Consider the following 26,175-nt stretch of genomic DNA (forward strand, 5'->3'; position numbering starts at 1 on the left):
CTCCACAGTCCCCTTCCCATAAAAAAAAAAATCACCATAGCCAATACCTGCATGGCTCCACTGCCTGCCATGCATTGTTCTACAGGCTCCTCATGTGTGCAGACCCCTTGTCACACCTGGCATCGAGCTCAGAGCACAGGGCATCCTTTGCCTCTGTAGGGGTGTCACAGCATGGGATGGATTAAAGCCAGGATAGGGATGGGGAGGTGTATATGGGGCTTGACCTAGTAGGCACTGACTGCTCACATCATGGCTTGATGTGAGTGTGCAGCAGAAGCCTCTCCCTCAGTGGTTGGGAACCAGTGTTCTTCTGTCATTAACCCTGACATGAGTTGCTGGGCCTTCTACATCCAGCTACAGATGAGGAAAAGAGAGCTGAGGATACAACCGGAGGTTTTAAAGACTAAACCTGCACTCGCATCCCTTTGGCTCAGTGGTCCAAACCTGTCTGCTAGGGACTCTGGGAAATGCAGTCCAGCAGTGTGTCCAGGAAAACAAGGACGTGGAGAGTAGTGGATACATAGCATTGTCTCTGTGACTGTGAGCACTTGAGTCTGCATTCATTTACTCAGAAAATATTTACTGATGCCTACCGTATGCCAGAGGGCTTCCCAGGTGGTGCTAGTGGTAAAAGAACCCGCCTGCCAACTCTGGAGACGTAAGAGATGTAGGTTTGATCCCTGGGCTAGGAAGATCCCCTGGAGGAGGGCATGGCAACCCACTCCAGTATTCTTGCCTGGAGAATCCCATGGACAGAGGAGCCAGGTGGGCTACAGTCCATAGGGTTGCAGAGTCAGACACGAGAGAAGCAACTTAGCACACACGCATGCATGCACTGTATGCGTGTAAGGTCAAGCCCCTGACTGGTGCAGCTGACATTCTGAGGGAGGAATCAGGCAACAGATAAGTCAATAAACAAACACTTAATATTATTCCAGATAGTAATAAAAGAAAAATAAAGCAAAGTAAGGGGACCTGAGTGCAGTGATGGTGAGTTGGGTAAAGTTTTGGGGGAAGGGTCTTCCAGGTGAAAGGATCAGCAAGTGCAAAGGCCCTGAGGTAAGTTGTGGTTAGATATGTTTGCAGAAAAGCTAGATGATCATTGTGGCTGGACAGAGTGAGTGAGTGGGAGAGTGGAAAGTGGTAGGAAATGAGGTTAGAGGGACAATAGCATGGTGAGGGCTTCCCATATGGCGGTAGTGTTAAAGAATCCACTTGCCAATGCAAGAGATGCAGGAGACATGGGCTGGATCCCTGAGTCAGGCAGATCCCTGCAGTAGGAGATGGCACCCCATTCCAGTATTCTGGCCTGGAAAATTCCATGGGCAGAGGAGCCTGGAAGGCTGCAGTCCATGGGGCCTAAAGAGTCCAACATGACTGAGTGCTGGGCGTGGTGAGGAGTTTCCCTTTTTTGGAGTGAAATGGGGGCCACCGGAGAGTTTGGAGCAGGAGGAGGGGGTGATGTGATATGATGTATATTTGAGAAAGATAAATCCAGGTGCTTGTGGAAAATGAGAGTGTGGAGAGCCAGGGTAGAAGCAGGCAGGCTGCTCAGGAGGCTCCTGCCATCATCCAGGGCACAAGGCGACGTTGGCTTGACCCAGGGTGGCGGCTGAAGAAATGGGAAGAAGTGATTAATTTTAAGAAAAAATGATTTAAAAAATCTTTTTATTATGAGAAACTTCAACTCTCCACTGAAGTAGCAGTGACAGAGAGAACCCACGCGTGCACAGTGAATACCCGGCCAGTCTTCATCTATGTACTCCCCTCCGCCCCCTCCACCCTAAGCTGAGTTATTTTAAAACAGATACCAGATTTCCTATCATTTCACAGAGAACATTTTTAAACATTTGTTAAAGATTTTTTTTAATTTTTTATGGCTGCACTGGGCCTTCGTTCCTGCAGGTTTTCTCTAGTTGTGGCGAGCGGGGGCTACCCTCTAGCTGCGGTGTGCAGGCTTCTCACTGCAGTGGCTTCTCTCGTTGCAGAGCACGGGCTCTAGGCCCATGGTTTAGTAGCTGCAGCTCGTGAGCTCTGGAACTCTGGCTCAGTAGTTGTGGCACACAGGCTTATTTGCCCCAAGGCATGTGAGATCTTCCTGGACTGAGGATCGAACCTGTGTCCCCTGCATTGGCAGGCGGATTCTTCACCACTGGACCATCACGGAAGCGCATTTCACAGAGTATGTTTTAAAGTTATAAATGTCCAGTCTTGACTGATGGATTAGGTTCCAGAGCTGAGGGAAAAAAGAGGAGTTATAGATGAATGATGGGTGAATTTATTGAGGTGGAGAATTTCGGGGAGGGTACGTTCGGGAGACAGGGGAGAATCAGGGAGACTGTTCTAGGCATACTAAGTCTTAGGTAGGAATTGTTACAATGTGGATGATCAGAAATAAATTTGAACATATTCAACATTAAATCTTTTTTTTTTTTTTTTTTTGGTCACACTGCTTGGCTTCTAGGATCCTAGTTCCCTGACCAGGGATTGAACACAGTTCCTCAGCAGTGAGAGTGTGGAATCTTAACCACTGGGCTGCCAGGAAAGTCCCTGGACATATTAAGTCTTATTGGGCTATACTTGTTGACTGATGGAACCTTCAGAAATTTGGAATTTGTTTTGACCATATAACAGTTTAGAATGGCGCTGTCCAATAATTATACAACACAGGCCACAAATGTGAGCCACATATATAATTTAAGACTTTCTTGTAACCACATTAGAAAAAGTAAAAAGAAGCAAGTGAAAATTCATTTTAGTAATTCATTTTATTTAACCCATTTGTGTGTGCGTGTGTGCTAAGTTGCTTCAGTCATGTCCGACTCCTTGCGATCCTATGCCAGCCTCCTCTGTCTGTGGGATTCTCCAGGCAAGAATACTGGAGTGGGTTGCCATGCCCTCCTCCAGGGGATCTTCCCAACCCAGGGATCGCCCGTGTTTCTTAAGTTTCCTGCATCAACAGGCAGATTCTTTACCACTAGCGCCACCTGGGAAGCCCTTTACCTAACCAAGGGTACTCCAAAAATGATTACTTCAGCATGAAGTGAATATTAAAATTGAGATATTTTTCCTTCTTTTTTTATACTAAATCTTCAAAGTATGGTGTCTGCTTGATCCTTGAACACATCTCAAATCAGAGTAGCCACATTTCAAGTGCTTGACTGCCACATGTCTAGTGGTTACCCTCTGGGACAGCACAGACTTAGAATTACAGGTTAGTGGAAGCTTCAGAAGTGTAGCTTTAGAGGATTAGAAGAATTGGATCTTGAAATTCTCAGAATCACCAAAGTGGGACATTTTAGCACTCTGGGAGAAGTCGGAATCATTTAATCAGTGAAGAAGGTTGGCCCCTCAAAACTTGGTTGTGGGAGGTGGATGGGGGAGCACCAGCCTGAGGGATCTGGGCTCATCACAAGAAGTGTATGTGGGGTGGGTTGAGGGAGGTGGCCCGTGGCTCAGATCCCTACCTGCCACCCACTGTAGGGACGTGTCATCGGTGGAGGTGCTCATGAACTACCACCAGGGCCTGAAGACTGAACTGGAGGCACGGATGCCAGAGCTGACAGCCTGCCAGGAGCTGGGGCGCTCTCTGCTGCTCAACAAGAGTGCCATGGCTGACGAGGTGGGAGGGGGGCCGGGGGTTCCCCTTTGTCCTCTGTGCCCATTGGGGTGGGGGGCCAGCCCTGATGCCTCTCCCAACCACCTGCCACTCCCAGATCCAGGCACAGCTGGACAAGCTGGGGACCAGGAAGGAGGAAGTGTCGGATAAGTGGGACCGCCACTGGGAGTGGCTGCAGCAGAGTGAGTGTGGGCCCAGACACACAGGGCTCGAGGGCACAGGACATCACGCCCCAGCATGTCAGGAAATGCCCAGAGGGTGACAGAGTCATGCTTGCATATCCCACGGATCCCCAGCAGCAAACACGAAAGCCTGGGCAAGCGGACAAGGGGGCTGCCCTGGCACTGACTCCCAACACCTAGGGGAGAAGCTGGTGTCCTCAGAAATAGCCCAGCCCTTCACCTTCCTGCAAAGCCCAAAGTGGCCAGGGCTGGGATGGAGGAAGCCAGAGGGGGCGTGGAAGGCCAGAGAAAACAGCCCCCAGGTAGGGCCCCCGGGTGCCCCCAGCACCCTTCCCCTGAATGTCTCTCCTCAGTGCTGGAAGTGCACCAGTTTGCCCAAGAGGCAGTGGTGGCCGATGCCTGGCTGACAGCCCAGGAGCCGCTTTTGCAGAGCCGGGAGCTGGGCAGCAGTGTGGATGAAGTGGAACAGCTTATCCGGCGGCACGAGGCCTTCCGCAAAGCGGCCGCAGCCTGGGAAGAAAGGTTCAGCTCTCTGCGGCGCCTGACCACGGTCAGCACCCCATTTCCTGCCCCAGGACCCACCCCCCACAGCCCCACATCCATCTCTCTATATGAGACAAACACACGGGCCAATACACAGCCTCCACGCTGTGTTGAATGAGGCCCGAGACAGACCATCACTGTGTTTCCAGTCCTGGGGGCGAAGCGAGCTTTGAAGGGAGAGGGGACAGACTGTCACCTGTCACCAGTGACAGTCCAGGGCTAGGATGGGGGAAGCACAGGGGAACATGAGAGCCCAGAAGCACTTGTCCTGGCCTGGGAGGAGTCTGACCTGATACTTGAAGAATGACGAGATCATTGTAATAAAAAGTCTCAAGATCCTGAAGGAAGGAGGCAATGGGTGGGAGCAGAAAGGCACCTACAGAAAGTGATGATTTAACCCGTTATTAAATGAGCGCTAGGTGTTTGCTGGAGAAAATAGGAATTAAGCTTCTGGCCAACCCTGCTTTTTCACTGATAAGAACCAATAAACTGGGCAGTGAGGCAGACGACCCAGAGCCACCTTCCCAGCCCCCACCTCCACCCTGCCCCTCCACTGGAGCCTGGCCCCTCTGTCCCCAGATTGAGAAACTCAAGGCAGAACAGAGCAAGCAGCCGCCCACCCCCCTCCTGGGGCGCAAGTTCTTTGGAGACCCTACGGAACTGGCGGCCAAGGCCGCGCCCCTGCTGCGGCCAGGGGGCTCTGAGAGGGGCTTGGAGCCGCTGGCCCGCCGGGCCTCAGACACGCTCTCGGCTGAGGTGCGGACCCGGGTGGGGTACGTGCGGCAGGAGCTCAAGCCGGAGCGCCTCCAGCCGCGCATCGACCGGCTGCCCGAGGTCCCGGGGAGGGTGGAGCCTACGGCCCAGCCGGCGGCACCAGAGGACGCCGCTGAGACCCCCGGGGCCCCTGCGGTAGTCGCAGCGGAGCAGGTCCGGCCGCGGCCCGAGCGGCAGGAGTCAGCTGATCGCGCGGAGGAGCTGCCCAGGAGGAGGCGGCCCGAGCGGCAGGAATCGGCCGATCAATCCGAGGAGGCTGCGCGGAGGCGGCGGCCAGAGCGGCAGGAGTCAACGGAGCACGAGGTGGCACACAGCCTTACCCTGGGCCGCTACGAGCAGATGGAGAGGCGGCGGGAGCGGCGGGAGCGGCGGTTGGAGCGGCAGGAGTCCAGCGAACAGGAGATGCCCATCAGAGGAGACCTGGCCAAGGGGTGAGCCCTAGGGAGTGAAGGAAGGGGGACAGGGAGAGCTCCTGGAGTCACGCAGGCCCAGAGGCGAGGGTTTCCAGGCTCAGAATGGCCTAGCTCCCTAGATACATTCGTGGTACCCATTGTACAGGATGTAAACTGAAAGAAGCTGAAAGAGGGTAGGAGTCGCGCTCAATAACCCACAGTGGCAGTGGCTCCCTTCAGGTCAGGTTGTTCCTGACCCCTGCATCAAATCCCCTGGGTGACCCTGAGCAAGGATTTCATCCTCTCTGCATCTCAGTTTCTCCACTGGGCTAACAGTGGAACCATCACCTCTCTGACTGAAGGTAAGATCCTTCATCACCATCTCCACTTTATAAACTGGGGGCTGTAATCACACATTTTATGGATGGAGCAACTGAGGCTCAGAGAGGGCAAGTCACTCAGTTTGGGTGAAACAGGACTGGAACCCAGACCTTTCAGAATCCAGAATTAATGAGAATGTGTCATGTGGATCACTTCAATCAGCCGTGTCCCCAGAAAGAGGCCTTTGGTCAAAGACGTTTCAGTGACAGTGATTTCCAGACCCCTTTTAAATTTTGTATTTCACGAACACTGGCCGAGCACCCACTCTGCGTGGTATGTGCCAGGGAGAGCAATGACCCAGTCAGCTTCAGCCCTGCTCTCATGTGGCTCACAGTCCAGGGGAAGAAACAGCCTTGTCACTGGAGAGTATGATGCAGGGTGATCAGGGCCTGGGAGGGGGCAAATCCAGGGAGCCTGAAAGCTTAGGGGATGGGTGGAAAAGGCAACGGTGTGTTCAAAGCCTTGAAGGCACCGATTTGCATTTTGGTCTTTGTGTTGCTTAAAACTCAAGAGGGCAGAGAGGTTACATCGTCCATTTCACAGACACAGTGCTGAGCACCTGTGGTGTGTAAGGCAGACGGCCGAGACAGGCAGCTGCGGAAGTGGACGGGGACCTGGTCTCTCAGGCTAAGATGTGGAGGCTCCTCCGGCCACCCAGGCTGGTCTCTGGGAGAAGGCATCCCAGTCCCAGTGAATCTTTCTGCACCCCTGCCCCTAGGAAGGCCACCCTGGCTGACATTGTGGAGCAACTTCAGGAGAAAGAGGCAGGCCCAGGGCTCCCTGTTGGGGTAAGTTGAGCCTCGGCATGGGTAAGGGGTATGGGGGCCCCTCTCAGAGCAGGAATTAGGATTCCAGAAACACAGGAGCCTAGCCCTGCCCCCTATCTGAACTGTGCAGACTCTTGGGATGGACAGCGGCCCTGAGACACCTACTACAATCTGAAATTTTCTCCCTTAGAAAGATGAGGCCACCGACCTAAGAGATTCCTACCGCCCTACACACACACACACACACACACACACACACACTCCGGACTTCCCACATTTGTCCTAGACCCTTTCCTCTAAGCACAGCAGGGGTCTCAATAGTCCTTACTGACAACTATACACAAACAGAAAGCCCCAGATTCCTCCTCCTACAGATAGATGGGACACCCACCTGCCCGTATCCCCACCTCCATAGGACCAGACTCCTTACCCCCAAGATCTAGAGGGATTCCAAACGTAAGATCTGGGGAGCCCTTAAGCATTGGGACTCCAACCCTGAGATCCCCCCAGACTCGCCTCCAAGACAGATAGCTCTGCAGACAGATGGGACCCCCCCCCAGGCCCGTGAGTTCCCCCAGACAGATGGCCCCCCACGCCCCACTATGGACAGCACCCCTCTTCCCCCTCCCTTCACACAGCCTTCGCTGCCTCAGCCTCGCGAACTTCCCCCCGGCCGCCTGCCCAACGGGCTTGAGCCGCCCGAGCGGACACCTCGGCCGGACCGGCCGCGGGCTCGGGACCGGCCCAAGCCGAGACGGCGGCCGCGGCCCCGAGAGGGTGGTGAGGGCGGGGGAAGCCGGCGCTCGCGCTCCGCCCCGGCCCAGGGCGGCTCCGCCCCCGCGCCTCCACCACCGCCCACTCATACAGTGCAGCACGAGGGCTTCCTGCTGCGCAAGCGCGAGCTCGACGCTAACCGCAAGTCGTCCAACCGGTGAGCGTGTGGGCGGGGTTTTGGAAGGCGGGTTCCAAGCTCAGTATCCAATGAATGAATAGGTGGGCCTGGAGAGGGGGTGGGGCCAAACTCTGGGCTCCCAACCCGTGGTGGGGTAGGCGGGGCCTGAGAAGGGGGGGCCTTAACTTCAAAGAGTCAAGCAATGAACCGGAGAAGCGGGGCTTAAGGTTAGCGTGTCCAAAGGGTGAGCCGGCGGAGGGTGAGCCGGCGGAGCTTAGATGGACGAGACCTGAAAAAAGCGTTATTGCTACTCAAGTCTCAGATCAACCAACCCAGGAGTAAACTAGAGCTAACAGCAAATTATATGTGGGGTCTAGTCTAGAGGGTTCTCAAGATCTGTGAGGTGGAGCCTGGAGAGGTCCTTCAGCCAATGATTAGGGTGGGTGCATTTATTTCAGATTCAGATTGCGAAAGGGTCTGATAAAAGACTGATCCGAAACTGAGGAGTGGGGGGCACCTCATATAGGTTTCCTTCCGGATGGGGGGCCTGACAGTGATGTGTCTACTCTTGGGAGTCCAGCTCGGGATTGTCCAACCCATTTTTGTCCAACTGGGAGTCAGAATCTAGGGAGAGGTGGAGCCCAAAAGGGAAGAGTTGAACAAGCAGAATGAGTTGGGCGGAACAGATTGAGGTTTTGTCTGTGGGGTTTGGAGTTAGCCTTTCCTCCTTGTACTGAGACCAAGGGGCCCCTTGGGAGTATTTTGCTTGTGGGAGACTTCCTCTTCGGTTGGGGCTTTGGTTGAATGGAGAGATAAGAATTCCTCTTTTCAGACCTATGCCAGTAGATCAGCCCTTCTGGGGATGAGGGTGAGCAGGGGTGGAGGAGTAACAAGGAACATGCCCAAGCAAAGGCTTGTGGAGGAGACAGCTTAAGTGTTGCCTTCAGGAATTTCAGTGTGGGAGGGGATAAGGAAGAGCAGTTCCAGCAGGGGCCAGTCTGGGCAAAGGCTTGGTTCCCAGAGACTGAGACACTCCTCTCAGCTCCACAACTGCAGTAAGGAAGAGTACTCCTAAGGAAGAGTACTCCCGGCGTGTGGCCCAACTAGGGCAAAGGCCCAGAGGGAGAAAGGCTCAGGCATATTCGATCCCCGGAGGGTATCAATGAAGAATACCCAAGCAGAGTGCTTCGACTCTGCCTTGAGCCCCATCTCATCGCCCCAGGTCATGGGTGAGCCTGTACTGCGTGCTCAGCAAGGGGGAGCTGGGTTTCTACAAGGACGCCAAGGGCCCGGCATCCGGGGGCACACACGGCGGGGAGCCGCTGCTCAGCCTGCACAAGGCCACCAGCGAGGTGGCTAGTGACTACAAGAAAAAGAAGCATGTCTTCAAGCTCCAGTGAGCCCCCTCAATGGGCGGGTGGGAGGTTCCCAGACCCAGCTTCCCCCTCCCAACAATACCGTGCTCCCCTGGAGGACAGTCGGTAGATGGGTAGATGGGTGGATGGGTGGGCTGGGCCCCTGATCCTGGAGCCCGCAAGTCTTGTGTCCTCTCCCACAGGACCCAGGACGGCAGTGAGTTTTTGCTCCAGGCTAAAGATGAGGTGAGATCCGTTCCTTTCTCTCCCTATTCCGACCTCAGGAACCACCTGGCTGGCTGGCTGGCTGGCTCCTGGCCCTGAGTGATGGCGCTGTGAAAAGGGAAAGTGCAAGGCAGTTACCTGGGCTGAATGGGCAAGCCCATGGCAACGAGAGTTGAGAAGTTCCTAGCCAAACTGTGGGAGATAGAGGATCAGAAGGGCTGCCTGGAGGCCCCAGGATAAAGTCCAACTTCCTTGTCTTGGCTTCTGAGATGAGACTGAAAAGTTAGGAGGGCATTAGCTTTAAAAGATTAAAAAAAAAAAAAAAAACTGCAAGTGCAAGGAAACAGAGGTACAGAATTGCAAAGGGTTAACTGTGCTAAAGGACAGTTCAAGGAAGAAATTTCTTAGAAAGGTTCCCTGAGGCTGGATCTCTAGGGACACTGTGGGTCATTCAGAGGAGGCTGGCATTTATTCTAAGTACACTAGGGAGGGACTTCCCTGGCAGTCAAGTGGTTAGAACTCTGCTTTCACTGCTGAGGGCTGGGGTTCAATCCCTGGTCGGGGAGCTAAGATCCCACAAGCTGCAAAAACAGAACAACAAACAAAAAAACAATTCTAAGGGCATGAGGAAGCCGTGGCAGAGTTTTGAGCAAGGGAAGGTTACAGTGCTGCATAAGAAAGATCCTTTGGCTACCAGTCTGCAGGGTAGATTGGAGAGGGCAAGAATGGAGGAGTGAAGCACAGGAGGTGGCCAAGGCAGGGACCTAGGTGGGAGAGCACAAGGCCGGACCAGGACAGGCCTGTGGGGAGGGGTCGAGGAGGTAGGTGAGAGAAAGGAATGTGAGTGGATCTTGGGACTGGGGCTAAGGGGAAAGGTAAAGGGAGGAGGAGCAGGCACAGAGGTGGTTTGAAGAGATGTTGAAAATAGTAACACTTGCTACCCATTCATCTTCCCAAGAGGCTATGAAGTAGGCCTTTATTCTCTTTTACTTATCTTTAAAATGGAAGTAAAAATAGTTTTCCATCATAGGGTTATTATCAGAATTAAATAAGTTGATACAAGTAGAATACTTACTGAGCTGGGAAAATACAGTGTCTGCTGATATTATTGTTTCTTGTTTATAGTGGGAGTTAGATATAATCCAGTTGCATTGGATTAAGTGAGTTGATCCACAGACATGCTTAGAACACTGTGTGTGTGTTAGTCACTCAGTCGTATCCGACTCTTTTGTGACCCCATGGACTGACTGTCCCCTGCCAGGCTGTTCTGTCCATGAAATTCTCCAGGCAAGAATATTGGAGTGGGTTGCCATTCCCTTCTCCAGGGGATCTTCCCAACCCAAGGGATCGAACCCAGGTCTCCTGCATTGCAGAGGGATTCTTTGCAGTGTCTGAGCCACTAAGGAAGAGCTAGGCACAAAATAAGTACTAAGTAACTGTTTACATCATCATCATCCTTGTTGTCATTTTTATTATTACCCCGTTTAATAGATGAGGAAGCTGAGGTTCAGAGTGGGCAGTCAGATTCCAGACTCATCTATTACTCAGTCTCCTCTCTTCCAAATATAGACTACGTGCCCTATTTCTCCCTCCAGGAGGAGATGAACGGCTGGCTGGAGGCTGTGGCCGCCTCGGTTGGGGAACACGCCGAGATCGCCCGCTGGGGCCAGACACAACCCACCACATCGTCCACAGACGAGGGCAACCCCAAGCGGGAGGCAGGGGAGCGCAGGGCCAGCGGGCGCCGGAAGTGACTTCCCACCTTCTCGACCCTCCTCCCTGCACCGTGGGCACAAAGACACTTTCTCTTCCGCAGGGGCGGAAGGGAGCCCCTAGTCCCACCAACACCGAGGATGCGCCATGACTGGCACTGGAAAGGAGGGGACTTCTCCTGCACCCCAAGAAGTGGTGGGGGGATTGCTGCCCCTATAGCCATATCTCGGCCCCTTCCCGCTCGCCACCCCCACCCCAGGTGCTGGGGCTCTATTATTTTTATGCAATAACTGAGCTTGGGGGCGCCGGGGGCGGGTAAGGGGCCAGCTGAGCCAAGCCCCCTGCCCCACGAAGCTGGGGTGGTAGGGGCGATAATTCCCGTCCCCCCTCCGCCCTAGGGACGGGCATGGGGGCGCTGGTGAGGTCCCCTGGACCATCCAGGGTGCTAGGGGGTGGGGAGGGGACGCCCCCTCCCCGCCTTTACCTCACTTCCAATGCTGCCTTGATCTCTGTCTGGGAAGGAGGCGTGAAAGGGGCCCCTAGCCTCCGCACTCCGCTGTCTCAGAGCCATGCGGTAATTCCTTAGTTTATTTTTGCAAAACGTCGACCTCCTCCTCCACCGCCCCGCATCCGCGAAGGCTTTTAATGGGAGGGGCGTCAAAGCTCAAAACTGTCTTCCTCTCTCCTCCCCCCTCCAGTTGTAAATACGACATCGTGAGGGGAGGGGCGAGGGGAAGCCCTCCCCCCTGCATGCTTCTGGCTGGAGCACCTTCCTGGGGAGCGGGGGAACTGGGTTGTGGGCAGCCCCCATGGCCACCTGGAGAAGCCGCCGGGGTCCAGGGGTGAGGAGAGGTGTGGCAGGCGCACACTCTATGTACCTATAATAAATCTTTTGGCTTTGACGGTCTATGCTGGTTTCTTCGCGTTTCATGGGCTGCGCCCAGGAGGATTAGGTGGAGCGACAGGGAGAAACTGTCTTACGGAGGACATTTAGATGTCCCACTTGGTGTGGACTAGTTTCGAGGTCTAAACTCGTGTTCCCGATTAAGCACCTAGATGCCACTCCTAAACTGGGAATCCCAGAGGGATGAGGAACGGTCTGCTACCCGTGGTAACTAAACTTCCCCAAAGGAGCCGCTCGGTCCGCCCCGTCCAGGACAGGAAAGGCGGGACCCTTTAAGGAGGCGGAGAAGTGAACCGCGATGGGCGAGCGTTTTGCCCAATCGCCAGCTGCTCTGGGAGTCTGAAGCCCAATGAGCACGCGGTGGGGGCGGGGGCGGGATACACACCCGGAAGCGGGTGCAGGCCGGCCGGCTAGCCCGGGGGCCATGGCGGCTGCGGCCCCTGCAGTCGACGGGGTCCCAGGTCGGGGGCCTCCCGGAGAGGTGATTCATCTGAATGTGGGAGGCAAGAGGTGAGTGTAAGAGTTTCTTGAGTCATTACTCTCGGGGCCGGGGACCCGGCTGGGAGTACCCGCCTCTCCCGCGGGGGGAATTCTGTCCATCAAGGATTGCTCCGCCCCCTGCTGGAGGCGCGGGAGCCTGGATGGATGCTGGGGGAGGGAGAGAAACTCACCCGGTGCTGAGACTGGGGGCCGCGTTCTTCATCCTCCGTCATCTCGCGTCCGCTCCCCGTCCCCGCACAGATTCAGTACCTCTCGCCAGACTCTCACCTGGATCCCAGACTCCTTCTTCTCCAGGTGATTGGGGAAGCGAGTTTAGCGTGGGGGACGGGAGGGTTGGGTATGGGGAGATCTCATCTCCCCTCACACACACTCCGGCCCGTGACACCTGCTCTGCGTCCCCTCCCTGCAGTCTTCTAAGCGGACGCATCTCGACACTGAAAGATGAGACCGGAGCCGTGAGTAGAGCTGAAACGGGGCGGCTGGTAGGAGGAGGGACAGGAGCCCCACTCAGCCCCGCTCTTTGCCCCATCTATTCTCTGTCTCCCTTCCCCGCAGATCTTCATCGACAGGGACCCCACCGTCTTCGCTCCCATCCTCAACTTCCTGCGCACCAAAGAGTTGGACCCTAGGTGGGCATGGAAGATAATGGGGAGTCCCCCACGTCTTTACCCCTTGAGAAGTCTCTTCTTCCCCTCAGAATGTTCACTTAAGTTCTTTAGAATATCCCTCCCCAACACACACACACACACACACACACACTTTCACCACCCAGATAATTTCTTCTTTAGAATCTTGATACCATCCACATTTGCTATCTCTTGAGATTCTCTGTGAAGTTTAGAAGTCTCTTCTTCCCCTCAGAATGTTCACTTAAGTTCTTTAGAATATCCCTCCCCAACACACACACACACACACACACACACACACACACACACACACACTTTCACCACCCAGATAATTTCTTCTTTAGAATCTTGATACCATCCACATTTGCTATCTCTTGAGATTCTCTGTGCAGTTTCAAAAACTTGGTCCTCAGAATTCTCTGCCCACTCCCACTCCCCAGACCCTGACACCTAGTCAATTCTACTACCTAGGGGTGTCCACGGTTCCAGTCTCCTCCATGAAGCCCAGTTCTATGGGCTGACTCCTCTGGGTAAGTGGGCCCACCCCCTTAGCATCCTCATAGAAAACCAGCCCTCTAATGATACTCCCTCTTTCTCCTCACTTCTGAAAGAAGGTGGGGTTAGAGCTGAGAACACTGGATTCGGTGGTCCTGAGTCTCAGGGGAGTGGTGGTATTCTGTGGAGGAGATGGGGGAGGGGGAAAGGTTACCTCAGCCTTCTCCAAGTCCCAGCCTGTGAGTCCTTCTGCCTCAGTTCGTCGTCTACAGCTTCTTGAAGAGTTGGATCGATCTTCTTGTGGAAACGTCCTCTTTACTGGTTACCTGCCTCCACCAGGTGGGAACTATTAAGGAATACAGGGTGGGAATGGAGGGTGGGGGATTAAAGACTACATTTCCCATAAGACTGCAGCCCTTGCTTGCCTCAGCTGTGATCCCTGAGACACTTTGGGAGTTGTAGTTCTACATCAGATGCTTTGACTAATGCTTGGGAAGGAAGTAGGAAACTGCATTTCCAATGAGGCAATGGGCCAATCTAGTCCCCTTGAGGCTCCAGCTTGCCTTGGAGCCTGATGGAAGTTGTAGTCCAGTTTTGATTTCCTTGTAGAGAGTCTTAGGGAGAACTGGTGTCCTTTGCATGGAGGGGAGAAATATTAAAGGAGAGTTATTGACTGTAATCCCCAGGGAGCAGCCAGCCCACTGGTCATGGAAAATATGCCCCAGTGGTTATTGGGAACTGTAGTCTACTATGCTTTGCTGATTGGTAGAAGGAACAGCGTTGGGGAGTTCAATTTATGAGTTTATTTCCCTAACTTCAGTCAGTACCTGTCACCTTCATGAAGTTTGCCAAATATGAAGACCTACTGTTCTCTTAGCTTAGTTTGATTCTGTATTTTTTTATTATCATTATAAATAGAAGCTTTATATCACTGCCATTTATGCCATAAATAAGTGGACATGAAATAACCCTTAAACATAACAGTGTAATTAAACTCTGGGTAGATGCTGTTGCCTGCCAAGGGAACAGGCTTCCATTTCTTAAAAAGAAAGATTAACATATATTGAAGGGGTTTCATTATCATCGCAGCCCCAAACTGATTCTTTGTGATGGGCTCAAAGGAACTGATAAGGGAGCAGCTCAATGTGATTCAGTGTCACTTAATGCCATGTCCCTGCACCACCAAAAATCTTTTCTCTAGGAGACGATGCTACCTGTGTGGGAAAATCAGTATCTGGCACATTTCAAGTGTTTGCTCTGTGACAGTTTTTACAGTTATTACAACGATTGTTGCTCTGCCCCTTCTTTCTGCCATAGTGTTCCCGGTGAAGCGGCGGAACCGGCACAGCCTGGTGGGGCCCCAGCAAGCAGGGGGTCGCCCAGCCCCTGTCCGACGGAGCAACACGATGCCCCCCAACCTGGGCAATGCAGGGCTGCTGGGCCGAATGCTGGATGAGAAATCCCCTCCCTCCCCATCAGGTACATTTCTGTCTCATGGGAGATCGGGGTAGCCAATGGGCCCTGTGACCCTGCCCTGATCCCTGCCTTTCCCCCTAAGGGCTACCCGAGGAGCCGGGGATGGTGCGCCTGGTGTGCGGACACCACAACTGGATCGCCGTGGCCTATACCCAGTTTCTTGTCTGCTATAGGTGCTCAGAGAGGGTGGTGGGAGGTGGCCTTGAGCCCCGTTGATGCGGGTAGGGGATGCTCAGGGTGAAGGTTGATGATGTCCCCCAATCCTCCAGGCTGAAGGAAGCCTCCGGCTGGCAGCTGGTATTCTCCAGTCCCCGCCTGGACTGGCCCATTGAGCGCCTGGCACTCACAGCCCGGGTGCTTGGTGGGGCCTTGGGAGAGCATGACAAGATGGTGGCAGTAGCCACAGGCAGCGAGATCCTGCTGTGGGCTCTGCAGCCAGAAGGCGGTGGCTCTGAGATAGGTAAGAGAGGGAACCTGGGCTTCCCTGGTGGCTCAGCGGTAAAGAATCTGCCTGCGATGCAGGAGACCCAGATTCGATCCTTGGGTCAGGAAGATCCCCCAGAGAAGGGAAGGGCAACCCATTCCAGTATTCTTGCCTGGAGAATTTCATGAACAGAGGAGCCTGGTGGGCTGCAATCCATGGGGTCCCAAAGAGTTGGGCACAACTGAACGACCAACACTTTCACTTTCTTTCTGAGATAGTTATGGCCCCAGGCTTTTTCTAGAACCCTTTCACCCTTTATAATTCTGCTCCAACCTGTGGCTTGTTAAAACAGCCACCCTACACAATTCTCATACCTATAAGACTTCGTGTTGTTACAATGTGCCAACCCTTTGAAATTCTGTATCCCATTAGCATTCTTTGGTCTGGTGGAAAAATCCACCCACATACAGTTCTCTCCTATGTCAAAATTCACGGCCCTGTTAGATCTCTTTGCTTTGGTCGAATTCTCCATGCCAGTAGAATCCCCAAACCTGTTAGAATCTGTTCCCATTAGAAGAAATCTGACTCCTTAGACTAATCTGTTCCCTGACCAATCTTAATCCTCGTGAGAATACCCTGCCACCCATAGGGTTTTTTGCCTTTGTTGAAAATCTCAGCTGAATTCCACACCCCGTTAGAGTCCCACACCCCAGCAAGAATCCAGCCCATCATAATCCTCTGTAATTCCTGCTGGAATCCTCTAGTCTGTAAAGACTCTATGACTGAATTGAATCCTCTGGCCCTCGGAGTTCTCCCTGCCACCCCACTTATCCCGCTGTGAGAGGGGGTCCTGGCCAAGCCCTTCTCACCCTCTGCAGGAGTCTTCCACCTGGGGGTGCCTGTGGAAGCCTTGTTCTTCGTTGGGAACCAGCTCATCGCCACAAGCCACACAGGGCGTATCGGCGTGTGGAACGCTGTCACCAAGCACTGGCAGGTCAGGGAGCTGGCCAGCCTGGCTGCCTCCTTCCCAGGTGTCCAGACCAGCCAGACCCAAGGAGGCGTTGCTTTCTGGCCCACCTGACCGGGAAAGAACCAAAGAATCTGGTAGTGGGCCAGATGCAGTGTCAGGGTGAGGTGGGGTATGATAAAGGCCTAATGAGGATCTGGGGCTGCTGAGCTGACATGAAGGATGGGTGGCTTTGGAAAGGAAGAGAGGGATCTCCAGGCACTGGGGCGGCCAAGCAGGTAAGGGGAGATGGTGTAGGAGGCTGAAACCAAGACATATGTGCAAACGTCTGTCATTCTCTTTGCACTCACCCCAGGCTCTGTCCATCATGTAAAATATGTGTGTGTGTGTGTGTGTACAACATATATATACACCTACAGCGTTGTTTTCTAAAGTGTAAGTTTGGGTGAGAGAGATGGACAAGCAAAGAAAGGAGAGAGAAAGAAACAGAAATGGAGAGAAATAAATAGAAACAGGAAGTCAGAGGCAAGAGAGAGAGCGAGAAAGAGGGTGGATGGAGAGAGACCTAGACTAAATGATTGTGGTAGATGAAGGCACCACAGGGAGGTAGATGGAGATGAATAAAGAAATCTCAGGGATAATAAATAAAAGAAAACAACCAAACAAAAAAAGAAATGTCGGGGAATTCCCTGGCGGTCCAGAGGTTAGGACTGTGCGCTTTCAGTGCTGTGGTCCAAGTTCAATCCCTGGTTGGGGAACTACGATCCTGCAAGCTGCACAGCCTGACCAAAAAAGAAAAAAGAAAGTTGGGATGTCAGAAGTACAAAGTCAAGGAGGGACTAAGAAATAGCGCCAGCAAGAGTCGTTCAGAGACAGACGTCAAGGGTGCAGACCCGGACCAGGCAAGGCTGGGGAGGAGGGAGCCTAGAAGCCTGCCTGGTGGGTGGTGCTGGAGCGGAGAGGCGAAGGCCTGCCGGGAGGGGCGCCGCAGGGAGGGTCACCCTGGCCACAGCCCTCCCCGCCCCCAGGTCCAGGAGGTGCAACCCATCACCAGTTACGACGCTGCAGGCTCCTTCCTGCTCCTGGGCTGCAACAACGGCTCCATCTACTATGTGGGTGAGCAGTGGCCAGCACCCCAGCTATCCAAGAGCCTCCCCTCGGAGGTGGGAGAGGAGGGGAAAGGCTGGGCTACCTTGAGCCGACCCACTTATCCTCCGTGTCCCCCCCACCCCCGCCGCCACCAGATGTGCAGAAATTCCCCCTACGCATGAAGGACAACGACCTTCTGGTCAGCGAGCTCTACCGGGACCCGGCAGAGGACGGGGTCACAGCCCTGAGCGTCTACCTCACCCCCAAGACCAGTAAGCTATGGCTCAGCCTTGCCCCTCTGCCACGAGCAGCCAGCCCCAGCCCCAGCCCCAGCCCACAGCAGTCTCCCTACCACTTGACACTTGCGTAGCATGGGCCAGTGAGATATATTGAGAAGGAGACAGATTCAACCCATTCAGTCATTCCACAGTTACTGAGCACCACTTACATGTAAGCACTGTGCTAGGTGCTAGCCATGGCAGGCTTCTCCACCAACGGCAAAGCTGACCTCTTGTAGTTCTTCTTGGTGTTTCTTTCCCATCTCTGTGATCAGGGCGTGATGCTTGCACGCTACTAAAACAAAGAGGATGTGTGACTCGAGAATTCCCTAGCCGTCCAGCCGTTAGGGCTCCATGCCCTCACTGCGGAGGGTCTGGGTTCAAGTCCTGGTCAGGGAACTAAAATTCCATTAGCCTCAGGTTGTGGCCAAACTGTACTCCCCCCCTCAAAAAAAAAAATATCCTAAATAAACACAAACAAAAAGAGGATGTGTGTCTTACACGGGGTGAAGCTGAGTTCTCTCACTTGGAGCAGTCTTTGTGTTTTGTTTTCTTGATCGCAAATGCAGAGAAATAGATTGATTTTTTATTTCTTTTTATTGAGATACAATCTCCATCCCATAAAGTCCACAATTCAGTGATTTTTTTAGCAGATTCACAAAGCTGTGCCACCATCACCACTATCTAACTCCAGAACATTCTCAGCACTGAAAGAGAAACCCCATGCTCGTCGGCAGTCACACCTGTCCTCCCTGCTGACTGCCCCTGGGCACCTCTAACCCGCTTTCTGTCTCTGTGGATCTGCCTGTTCTAGATGTTTCGTGTAAAGGAAATCATACAGCATGTGGCTTTTTGTGTCTGGCTTTTTTCACTTTGCATAATGATTAATTTTATTTTATGGTTAGTGCTTTCTGGAGCTTAAGATGTCTTTGCCTACCTGCAGGTTGCAAAGACTTATTTCCTATATTTTCTTCTAGAAGCTTTGCATATTTCGCTTTTACGCATAGGTCCCTGTTCCATTTCAGATTAACTTTGATGTGTGGTGTGAGGTAGAGGTCACAGTAGTACATTTTTTCTATCAGTAGTAAACTAATAATACATTTAACTTCACAGCCATCACATAAATCCCCTTTCTTTCTTTCTTTTTAAACTTTATTTACTTATTTTTGGCCATGCCTCACAATTTGTGGGATCTTAATTCCCTGCCAGGGATCAAACCCAGGTCCTTGGCAGTGAGCATGCGGAGCCCCAACCACTGGACTGCCAGGGAATTCCCAAGGGCCCTTTTCTTATTTCATTGACTTACTCCTTTTCTCCTCACCACATGCCACTGTTCTGTCATGCGTGTTTAACATTTAGCTTTTCATTTGTATGTGCCCTTAAAAAGCACGTATTATGGACATGTTTTTGAATTTGCATAAACAGTATTGAGTATATATCTCAGTTTATATATTTTACTTTGATCCATCCTGCCTAAGCTTCCCTTGTGGCTCAGCTGGTAAAGAATCTGCCTGCAATGTGGGAGACCTGGGTTCAATCCCTGGATTGGGAAGATCCCCTAGAGAAGGGAAAGGCTACCCACTCCAGTATTCTGGCCTGGAGATTTCCATGGACTGTATAGTCCATGGGGTCGCAAAGAGTCGGACGTGACTGAGCGATTTTCACTTCACTTATCCTGCCTTAAATTAAATGTCCGTCCATGTTGCTACGCATCACCTGAATTCATTGCTTTTAACTCTTGCACAAAATATTAAAACCACCTTTTACCCACATTCTTTAAGATGGCCCATTAAGTCTGTAACATTACAACATACCTTTTCCCCTGTGGAAAGTTGGCAATGGGGGAGGAGTCCCTCAGGCACACAGGGTTGCATTTTCTTGTCTTGCTGTCGTTTTTTTCTTTTTCCGTTTTTCCCCACTGTGCAGCTTAGTTCCCTGCAGCTTAGGATCTTAGTTCCCTGACCAGGGATGGAACCCTGGCCACGGTAGTGAAAGTGCTGAGTCCTAACCACTGAATTGCCAGGGAATTCTCACTGCTATCTGTCTGTATGTCCCTTTCCATGTTTCTCTGTTTTTCTCAAATTCCGTCTTTCTCTCTGTCAGCCTCTGTCTCTATAACCCTCCCTGTTTCTACGTCTTTCTCTGTTTCTCTCTCTCTCCCCCCACTCCTCTTAGCTCTGTCTCTGTGTCTTCATTTCTGTCTCTGGTTCTCTTTGTCTGCTCCGTCCCTCTCTCTTCCGTTTCCCATGTCTTGCCTCCTTGTTCTCTCCCCTCCTCTTTACTTTCTGACTCCGTGTCTGTTCCTTGCTGACTCTTTCTCTCTGCCCCAGTTTCTGTCTGTCTGTGACCCCGTCCCTTTCTTCCTCCCCGGCTCCTCACCAGGCGACAGTGGGAACTGGATTGAGATCGCCTACGGGACCAGCTCAGGGGGCGTGCGGGTCATCGTGCAGCACCCCGAGACAGTGGGCTCGGGGCCTCAGCTCTTCCAGACCTTCACCGTGCACCGCAGCCCTGTCACCAAGATCATGCTCTCGGAGAAGCACCTCATCTCGGGTGAGTCTCATCCAGCTGCCCTGGGCATCTTTCTCCCTGCAAGAGGGATGGCTCCGCTGGGACCGTGAGGCCAGGCCGATGAGGGTCTCCACTGGGGAGGGGCATGGTGTGGGGAGTGGCCTCCAGAGAATTCCGTGAAGGGGAGCAGTCTGGGGCAGAGTGAATTGCCAGGAGAGGGGAGAATTCATCAATTTCACCATTTTCAGGCACGGGATACTGTGATAAGCAAGACAGGCCAAGTCCCTACCCTTGGAGCTGACAGGCAAGAGTACTGGAGTGGGTTGCCATTTCCTTCTCCAGGGGATCTTCCTGACCCAGGGATTGAACCCAGGTCTCCCGCGTTGCAGGCAGATGCTTTACCCTCTAAGCCACCAGGGAAGCCCCCTAGTTGGGGCAGCAGATGATAAATCAATACAAATCTAAATCACTATCTGACAATGATGGGGGCCGTGAATAAAAACAAGGCTGTGTGAGAGACTAGAGAGCACCAGGGTCATGAGAGTACGTGGTTCCTGATGAAGGCGCTTTGAACAGCAATGAGCATCGCAGATCAATGGGGACAAGCATTCCCGGCAAAGGGAACAGGCACTGCGAAGGCTGTCAAACGGGAGGACAACTGACATACCGAAGGAAGCCCAGAGTAGAGTGGGCGAGGAAGAGGGTGGGGGCTGATGGGGTAGATCGGGGGACCTTGTAACCCCGGAGAAGACTTGGTCCTTAAGCCTGAGTGAGATGGCACCGCAGGAGGGCTCCCAGCAGAGGAGGGCTGTGGCCCGATGCAAGTGCTCACAGGGTCCCTCTGACTGAACATGGGGACAGACTAGGGGGCAGGAAGGCCAGGGTGGAGGCTGTTGTGATGGTCCAGGCAGAAGATGAGGCAGACAGGACCGTGGTGGGGGGGTTGGGGTCAGTGGGCAGGGAAAGGCAAGATCAGCCTCTGGAATGACTTGGAGGCAGAGCCAACAGGGTTGGTAACTTTAGAATTCTGGGGAAGAGAGGATGAAGAAAGGGAAGAATTCAGAGGGGGCCGGGATCCTGACACCTTGGAAAGGAGGTCATCTCGGGGCTCAGGAAGGTCAGGCAGTGGCCATTCCCCCGCCAGGCCTGACCTGCTGCTGCCTTCTGGCTCCCCAGTTTGTGCCGACAGCAACCACGTGCGGACATGGTCCGTGACTCGCTTCCGCGGCATGATTTCCACCCAGCCTGGCTCCACTCCTCTGGCTTCGTTCAAGATCCTGGCATTGGAGTCGGCCGACGGGCATGGTGGCTGCAGTGCTGGCAATGACATTGGTGCCTCCTAGCCCCTGGGCCCCCACCCCCACAGACCCTGCATGACCTCCACCCGCCTCCACTGATCCCTTTCCTCACCCCTGAAGGCCCCTCTTGACCCACCCAAATGATGGAGTTGACCTCCACTGACCACCACCTGACCCCTCCTGACCGCCAATTACTCCCAGCTGCCCCGCTTGGATTCTGTTACCCCCACCGATCCCTGCCGATCCAGGATACTCCCCTGGATGTGCCTGAATTCCACTGACTATTGCTGACCCTCGACCCTCTCTGACCTTGCCCAGCTCCAGCATCCTGGGGATGGAGACCTAGTCCTGGGTTGGGAGATTCAACTGTGGGGAAAGGGGCAGAGTCTTAGGGTCTGGAGGTCCCAGAGACCCCAGCTGGCCCTGACAGCCCCCCTCTACCTGGCCCAGGCCCCTACGGTGAGCGAGATGACCAGCAAGTGTTCATTCAGAAGGTGGTGCCAAGTGCCAGCCAGCTGTTCGTGCGTCTTTCCTCCACTGGCCAGCGGTGAGGACCATCCCATCAAACAGGGAGGGTGGTCAGAGCAGAAGGCAGGATGCCAGCTGGGTCACAGAGGTCAGAAGGGCATCTCAGCCAACGGGGCACAGCAGGAGCTGAGGCTGGGAAGGAGCGCAAGCCTGGCCCTAGGTGTAGGGCCTGAGGGTATCAAAGGTGTGACAGGTGTGAATGAGAGTGAAGCTGGAACAGCCGCAGGTACTTGTGTAGTTGTGGCCTGGATGGGGGCTGGGGGCAGTGAGGGCTGGGATGGGGGAAGGATGGGAAACCATGAGAACCCAGAGGCAGTGCTTGCGTCAGCCTGAGAACAGGGGTCTCTTGAAGAGGAGCCTCTGAACAAAGACCTTGAGGATAAATAGGAGCAAAGAGAAGAAAGGAGGGAGGGGATAGGTGTGCCTGGCTGAATGGGCAGCATGTGCCAAGGCTGGAATGGCCAAAGAGGGTAACCAGAGACGTGCTTGCAGTCTCTGGGGGCTGGAGCACAGAACTGGAGGTAAGCGTTGAGGCTGTAGCAGGGCGGAGCCTTGCCAGTAGTATGGAAGAAACAAGACTGTCCTGCGTGTTCTGGGAGCCAAGGCTGTGCTCAGGGGGATGGATTGGAGGTTGGAAGAGAGGAGGCCAAGAGCCCAGGGAGGAGGCTGGGACAGATGGCTGGCCGGAGAGGGCAGGGCTTGACCAGGGCCAGATGGGGATGGGGGAAGGGGTCCAGGGAGAGAGGCAGGAGGCTGAGTGGACCCACCGTGGGTAATGCTGGCAAGTGAGGGAGCACCGTTCTCCTGGATCAGGAGCAGGGAGGGCAACAGGTCTGGGGAGAGTCCCATTTAGGTACCATGATGGGTGTGTGGGGCTGGGGACATCCACGAGGGCACTGGACCCGCAGGGCTGAAACCCAAGATCTGGGAGTGACGGAGAAGCTTGGGTGGTCATCGGAGAGGCAGGAAGGGAAGTCATAATGGTGGGGACTGAGGCCCGGGAAGGGTAAAGGACAAGAAGAGGGAGCAGGCCAGGCTCTGGCGTGACCAAGGTACCCCTGCGCCCTCCCCTCTCAGGGTGTGCTCCGTGCGCTCCGTGGACGGCTCACCCACCACCGCCTTCACGGTGCTGGAGTGTGAGGGCTCCCGGAGGCTTGGCTCCCGGCCCCGGCGCTACCTGCTCACCGGCCAGGCCAACGGCAGCCTGGCCATGTGGGACCTGACCACCGCCATGGATGGCCTCGGCCAGGCCCCTGGTACTCCCACCACACAGACTCACCCTGAACCCCTCTCCACAACCTTCTTCGCCATGACTGCCCTCCCCAAGCCCTGACCTTCTGACCCCTTACCCTCAACCCCTCCTTACCCTTGCTTTTTAAATATAATTTTATTTAGTTAGTTAGTTTCGGGTGTGCTTGGTCTTCGTTGCTTCGAGCAGGCTTTCTCTAGTTTCAATGAGCAGGGCCTGCTCTCTAGCTGCGGTGCTCGGGCTTCTCATCGCAGTGACTTCTCTTGTTGGAGAGCACAGGGTTTACTGGTTTCAGCTGTTGAGCCTCTTGGGCTCTAGAGCACAGGCTAAATAGTTGTGGTGCAGGGGCTTAGTTGCTCCGTGGCATGTGGGATCTTCCCAGAACACGGTTCGAACCTGTGTCTCCTGCGTTGGCAGGTGGATTTTTTATTACCGAGCCACCAGGGAAGCCCCCTTGTCCTTGCTTTCTAACCTGTCTCTCTGACCCTTGTTCCTTGACCTCTGCACCTTTTTTCCTATCCCGACCTCAGTCTTTGCACATGACCTCTGTCCCTTGGCCTATGACACCTGTCTTGCTCCTGACCCTGCTTCCTTGCCCCCCAGCAGGGGGCCTGACAGAGGAAGAGCTGATGGAACAGCTGGAGCAGTGTGACCTAGCCCCGCTGGCTTCCTCCAGGGGCTCTCTCCCCAGCCCTTCACCTCGGACCTCTCTCACCAGGTAGGCATGACCAATGGGGGAGAGGGCAGAACATGGTGGCCTTATGGGAGGGGGACCCAGCTCCATCCTGATGCCCTTCATTGACCCTCATCACCTCCTCAGTCTCCACTCAGCCTTCAGCAACACCTCCCTGTCCAGCCGTCGGGGGAGCCCAAGCCCCCCACAGGCCGAGGCCCGGCGCCGCGGGGGAGGCAGCTTTGTGGAGCGCTGCCAGGAACTGGTGCGGAGCGGACCGGAGCCCCGGCGGCCACCAACACCAGCCCCCCGGCCCTCCTCGGGTCTCGGAGCACCCCTCGTACCCCCCAAGACGAAGCTCAATGAAACTTCGTTCTGAACACAGCTGCCATGGTGCCTTGGGATATCCAGGTCCTGGGGAACTCAGGTGCCTCCCTCGCTTTCTGTCAGAGCCCTGGGTTGAGGGCCAGGGCCTCCTACTGTTACGAGACACCCCGCCCCCCCACCATCTCCCTTGTCTGGAGCCAAAGTCACCCTTCCTTAATAAAGTTCTCACTGCCAATGCTTTGGGTACATTCTTAGAGGGTTTGGGGACCCCTAGGGAAAGGGTGCAGAGAGGGCAATGGCAGCCCACTCCAGTACTCTTGCCTGGAGAATCCCATGGACAGAGGAGCCTGGTGGGCTGCAGTCCATGGGGTCGCTAAGAGTTGGACATGACTGAGCGACTTCACTTTCACTTTTCACTTTGATGTATTGGAGAAAGAAATGGCAACCCACTCCAGTGTTCTTGCCTGGAGAATCCCAGGGACGGGGGAGCCTGGTGGGCTGCCATCTTTGGGGTCGCACAGAGTCGGACACGACTGAAGCGACTTAGCAGCAGCAACAGCAGCAGCAGGGAAAGGGTGAGAGAGATGCAGTACCCCATCAGGTCCCTGGCTGTAGATTCAGGGACATCTGTCTCTCTCAGTTTAAGTGAAGAAGGGGAATTCGTTTACACTCTGGCTTCAGGCATGGCTGGATCCAGGGCTCAAATACTCATCCGGAATATCTCTCCATCCTTTGGCTTTCTTCTCCTCTGAGATCATTCTCAGTCAGGTTTTCCGCGCTCTGTGCCAAGATGACTCCACATAGCTCCTTAGCAACTTTTTGTCTCTGTTGTTGTTCAGTCTCCAAGCCATGTCCAGCTCTTCATGATCCCATGGACTGTAGCACACCAGGCTTCCCTGTCCCTCACCATCTCCCAGAGTTTGCCCAAGCTCATGTCGATTGAATCCGTGATGCTATCCAACCATCTCATCCTCTGTCACCCTCTTCTCCTTCTGTCTTCAATCTTTGCCAGCATCCAGGTCTTTTCCAATGAGTCAGCTGTTCACATCAAGTGGCCAAAGTATTGGAGTTTCAGCTTCAGCATCAGTCCTTCCAATGAGTATTCAGGGTTGATTTCCTTTAAGATTGACTGGTTTGATCTCCTTGCTGTCCAAGGGACTCTCAAGAGTCTTCTCCAGCACCACAGTTCAAAAGCATCAATTCTGAAGCACTCAACCTTCGTTATGATCCAGCTCTCATATCCATACATGACAAGAGTCATGTCTCTTTGTAGCAGCAGAATCACAGTATTGATCCTCACTGGCTTAAACTGAATGGGCTGGCCATTCCTGAAGCAATCATTGTGTCTTTCCAGGGATCATGTACCCTCACAAGCCAGGCAGTGAGGTCAGCCCCATGCTGACAGAGTGAAGGAAGAGCTCCTTAAAGGTGAATCAGGATACTATTACCACAAACAGGGATGAATAGGTACAGGCTGGCAGAAACACAGCTGTCGGCTAGGTGACATTTGTGCCCCAAACCTCACTACTGCAAACACCTTGCCCCTCCACATCTCCGGCTGCCCAGTCTTTACCCCTCTCTTGCTCACAACAGAGAAGGTGTATAGGATGGCATCAGCTTGCCCCAGCCTGACATCCTTGAGGTTTTCCTCCAGATAATACCTATTCCTCTGGCAGCTCCTCGGGAAAGTTTTCTGCATCTTTTCCTTGGGTCAATGAAAAAAAGAGAAAGTAGGTCAACTAAGAACAAGGGATTTTAGAGTGTGCTAGTTCTAGAAGTCCAGGGTTTCTGGGATGCCAGAACTTCTGTAACTTGGCAGAATGTTAGGCGATCTAGAACACAGGAATATTCTATAGTGTTAGTGCATGAACAATATTAGGCTTCTCCCCTGCCTATCAAAGAATCCACACTGCAGAAGTTTATGAAAAACAACCTGGAAATTTGATGATTCTAGAACTGAAGAGTGTTCTAGAATGCCTATCCCAG

At 53.7% G+C, this 26,175-nt stretch overlaps 2 protein-coding genes and 1 long non-coding RNA gene across 12 annotated transcripts in view; 2 read left to right on the forward strand and 1 right to left on the reverse strand.

Annotated features, from left to right (window-relative positions):
* SPTBN4 (spectrin beta, non-erythrocytic 4) overlaps window positions 1-11,750 on the forward strand; it is an 80,920-nt gene extending 69,170 nt beyond the window's left edge. For 3 of the 6 annotated variants that reach the window (XM_086352570.1, XM_086352571.1, XM_086352576.1), the window contains 9 exons: window positions 3,484-3,622; window positions 3,717-3,801; window positions 4,155-4,351; window positions 4,924-5,549; window positions 6,610-6,679; window positions 7,297-7,589; window positions 8,773-8,946; window positions 9,109-9,151; window positions 10,726-11,750. In XM_086352570.1, the coding sequence (XP_086208696.1) occupies window positions 3,484-3,622; window positions 3,717-3,801; window positions 4,155-4,351; window positions 4,924-5,549; window positions 6,610-6,679; window positions 7,297-7,589; window positions 8,773-8,946; window positions 9,109-9,151; window positions 10,726-10,884 (1,786 nt within the window). In that variant the 3' untranslated portion in view covers window positions 10,885-11,750. Of the gene's footprint in view, window positions 1-2,464; window positions 2,754-3,098; window positions 3,215-3,483; window positions 3,623-3,716; window positions 3,802-4,154; window positions 4,352-4,923; window positions 5,550-6,609; window positions 6,680-7,296; window positions 7,590-8,772; window positions 8,947-9,108; window positions 9,152-10,725 lie in introns of those variants that run through there. The other 3 variants (XM_086352572.1, XM_086352575.1, XM_086352573.1) reach the window with 3 other exon arrangements.
* LOC147353863 (uncharacterized) lies at window positions 1,652-13,724 on the reverse strand. Of its 3 annotated transcripts, none has more exons than XR_015146010.1 (3): window positions 7,089-7,446; window positions 5,439-5,556; window positions 1,652-2,236 (listed from the first exon to the last, which is right to left on the reverse strand). It is a non-coding gene; the product is annotated as an uncharacterized LOC147353863 (long non-coding RNA). The 3 variants fall into 3 exon arrangements; XR_015146009.1 differs by lacking the exons at window positions 1,652-2,236; window positions 5,439-5,556; window positions 7,089-7,446 and adding exons at window positions 9,009-9,238; window positions 12,419-12,682; window positions 13,584-13,724; XR_015146008.1 differs by lacking the exons at window positions 5,439-5,556; window positions 7,089-7,446 and adding an exon at window positions 12,419-12,557 and having other exon boundaries at window positions 2,137-2,236.
* Window positions 12,125-24,424, forward strand: SHKBP1 (SH3KBP1 binding protein 1). 3 transcript variants are annotated; one of them, XM_086352577.1, is made up of 18 exons: window positions 12,125-12,257; window positions 12,489-12,542; window positions 12,658-12,703; window positions 12,804-12,873; window positions 13,342-13,404; window positions 13,628-13,708; window positions 14,687-14,848; window positions 14,928-15,018; window positions 15,115-15,305; window positions 16,148-16,263; window positions 17,265-17,352; window positions 17,481-17,597; window positions 19,986-20,156; window positions 21,291-21,446; window positions 21,863-21,959; window positions 23,018-23,196; window positions 23,793-23,907; window positions 24,010-24,424. In XM_086352577.1, the coding sequence occupies exons 1-18, from the start codon at window positions 12,172-12,174 to the stop codon at window positions 24,239-24,241; spliced, it is 2,115 nt and encodes a 704-aa protein (XP_086208703.1). In that variant the 5' UTR covers window positions 12,125-12,171; the 3' UTR covers window positions 24,242-24,424. The 3 variants fall into 3 exon arrangements, 2 of the variants coding, with proteins under 2 accessions (XP_086208703.1, XP_086208704.1); XM_086352578.1 differs by having other exon boundaries at window positions 23,796-23,907; XR_015146007.1 differs by lacking the exon at window positions 23,018-23,196.
* The last annotated feature ends 1,751 nt before the right edge of the window (window positions 24,425-26,175 follow it).

The sequence above is a fragment of the Bos grunniens genome, chromosome 18 (assembly GCF_055505025.1).
Source record: "Bos grunniens cultivar Pamir isolate PY7600 chromosome 18, Bosgru_T2T1.0, whole genome shotgun sequence".
Classification (NCBI taxonomy): Eukaryota; Metazoa; Chordata; class Mammalia; order Artiodactyla; family Bovidae; genus Bos; species Bos grunniens.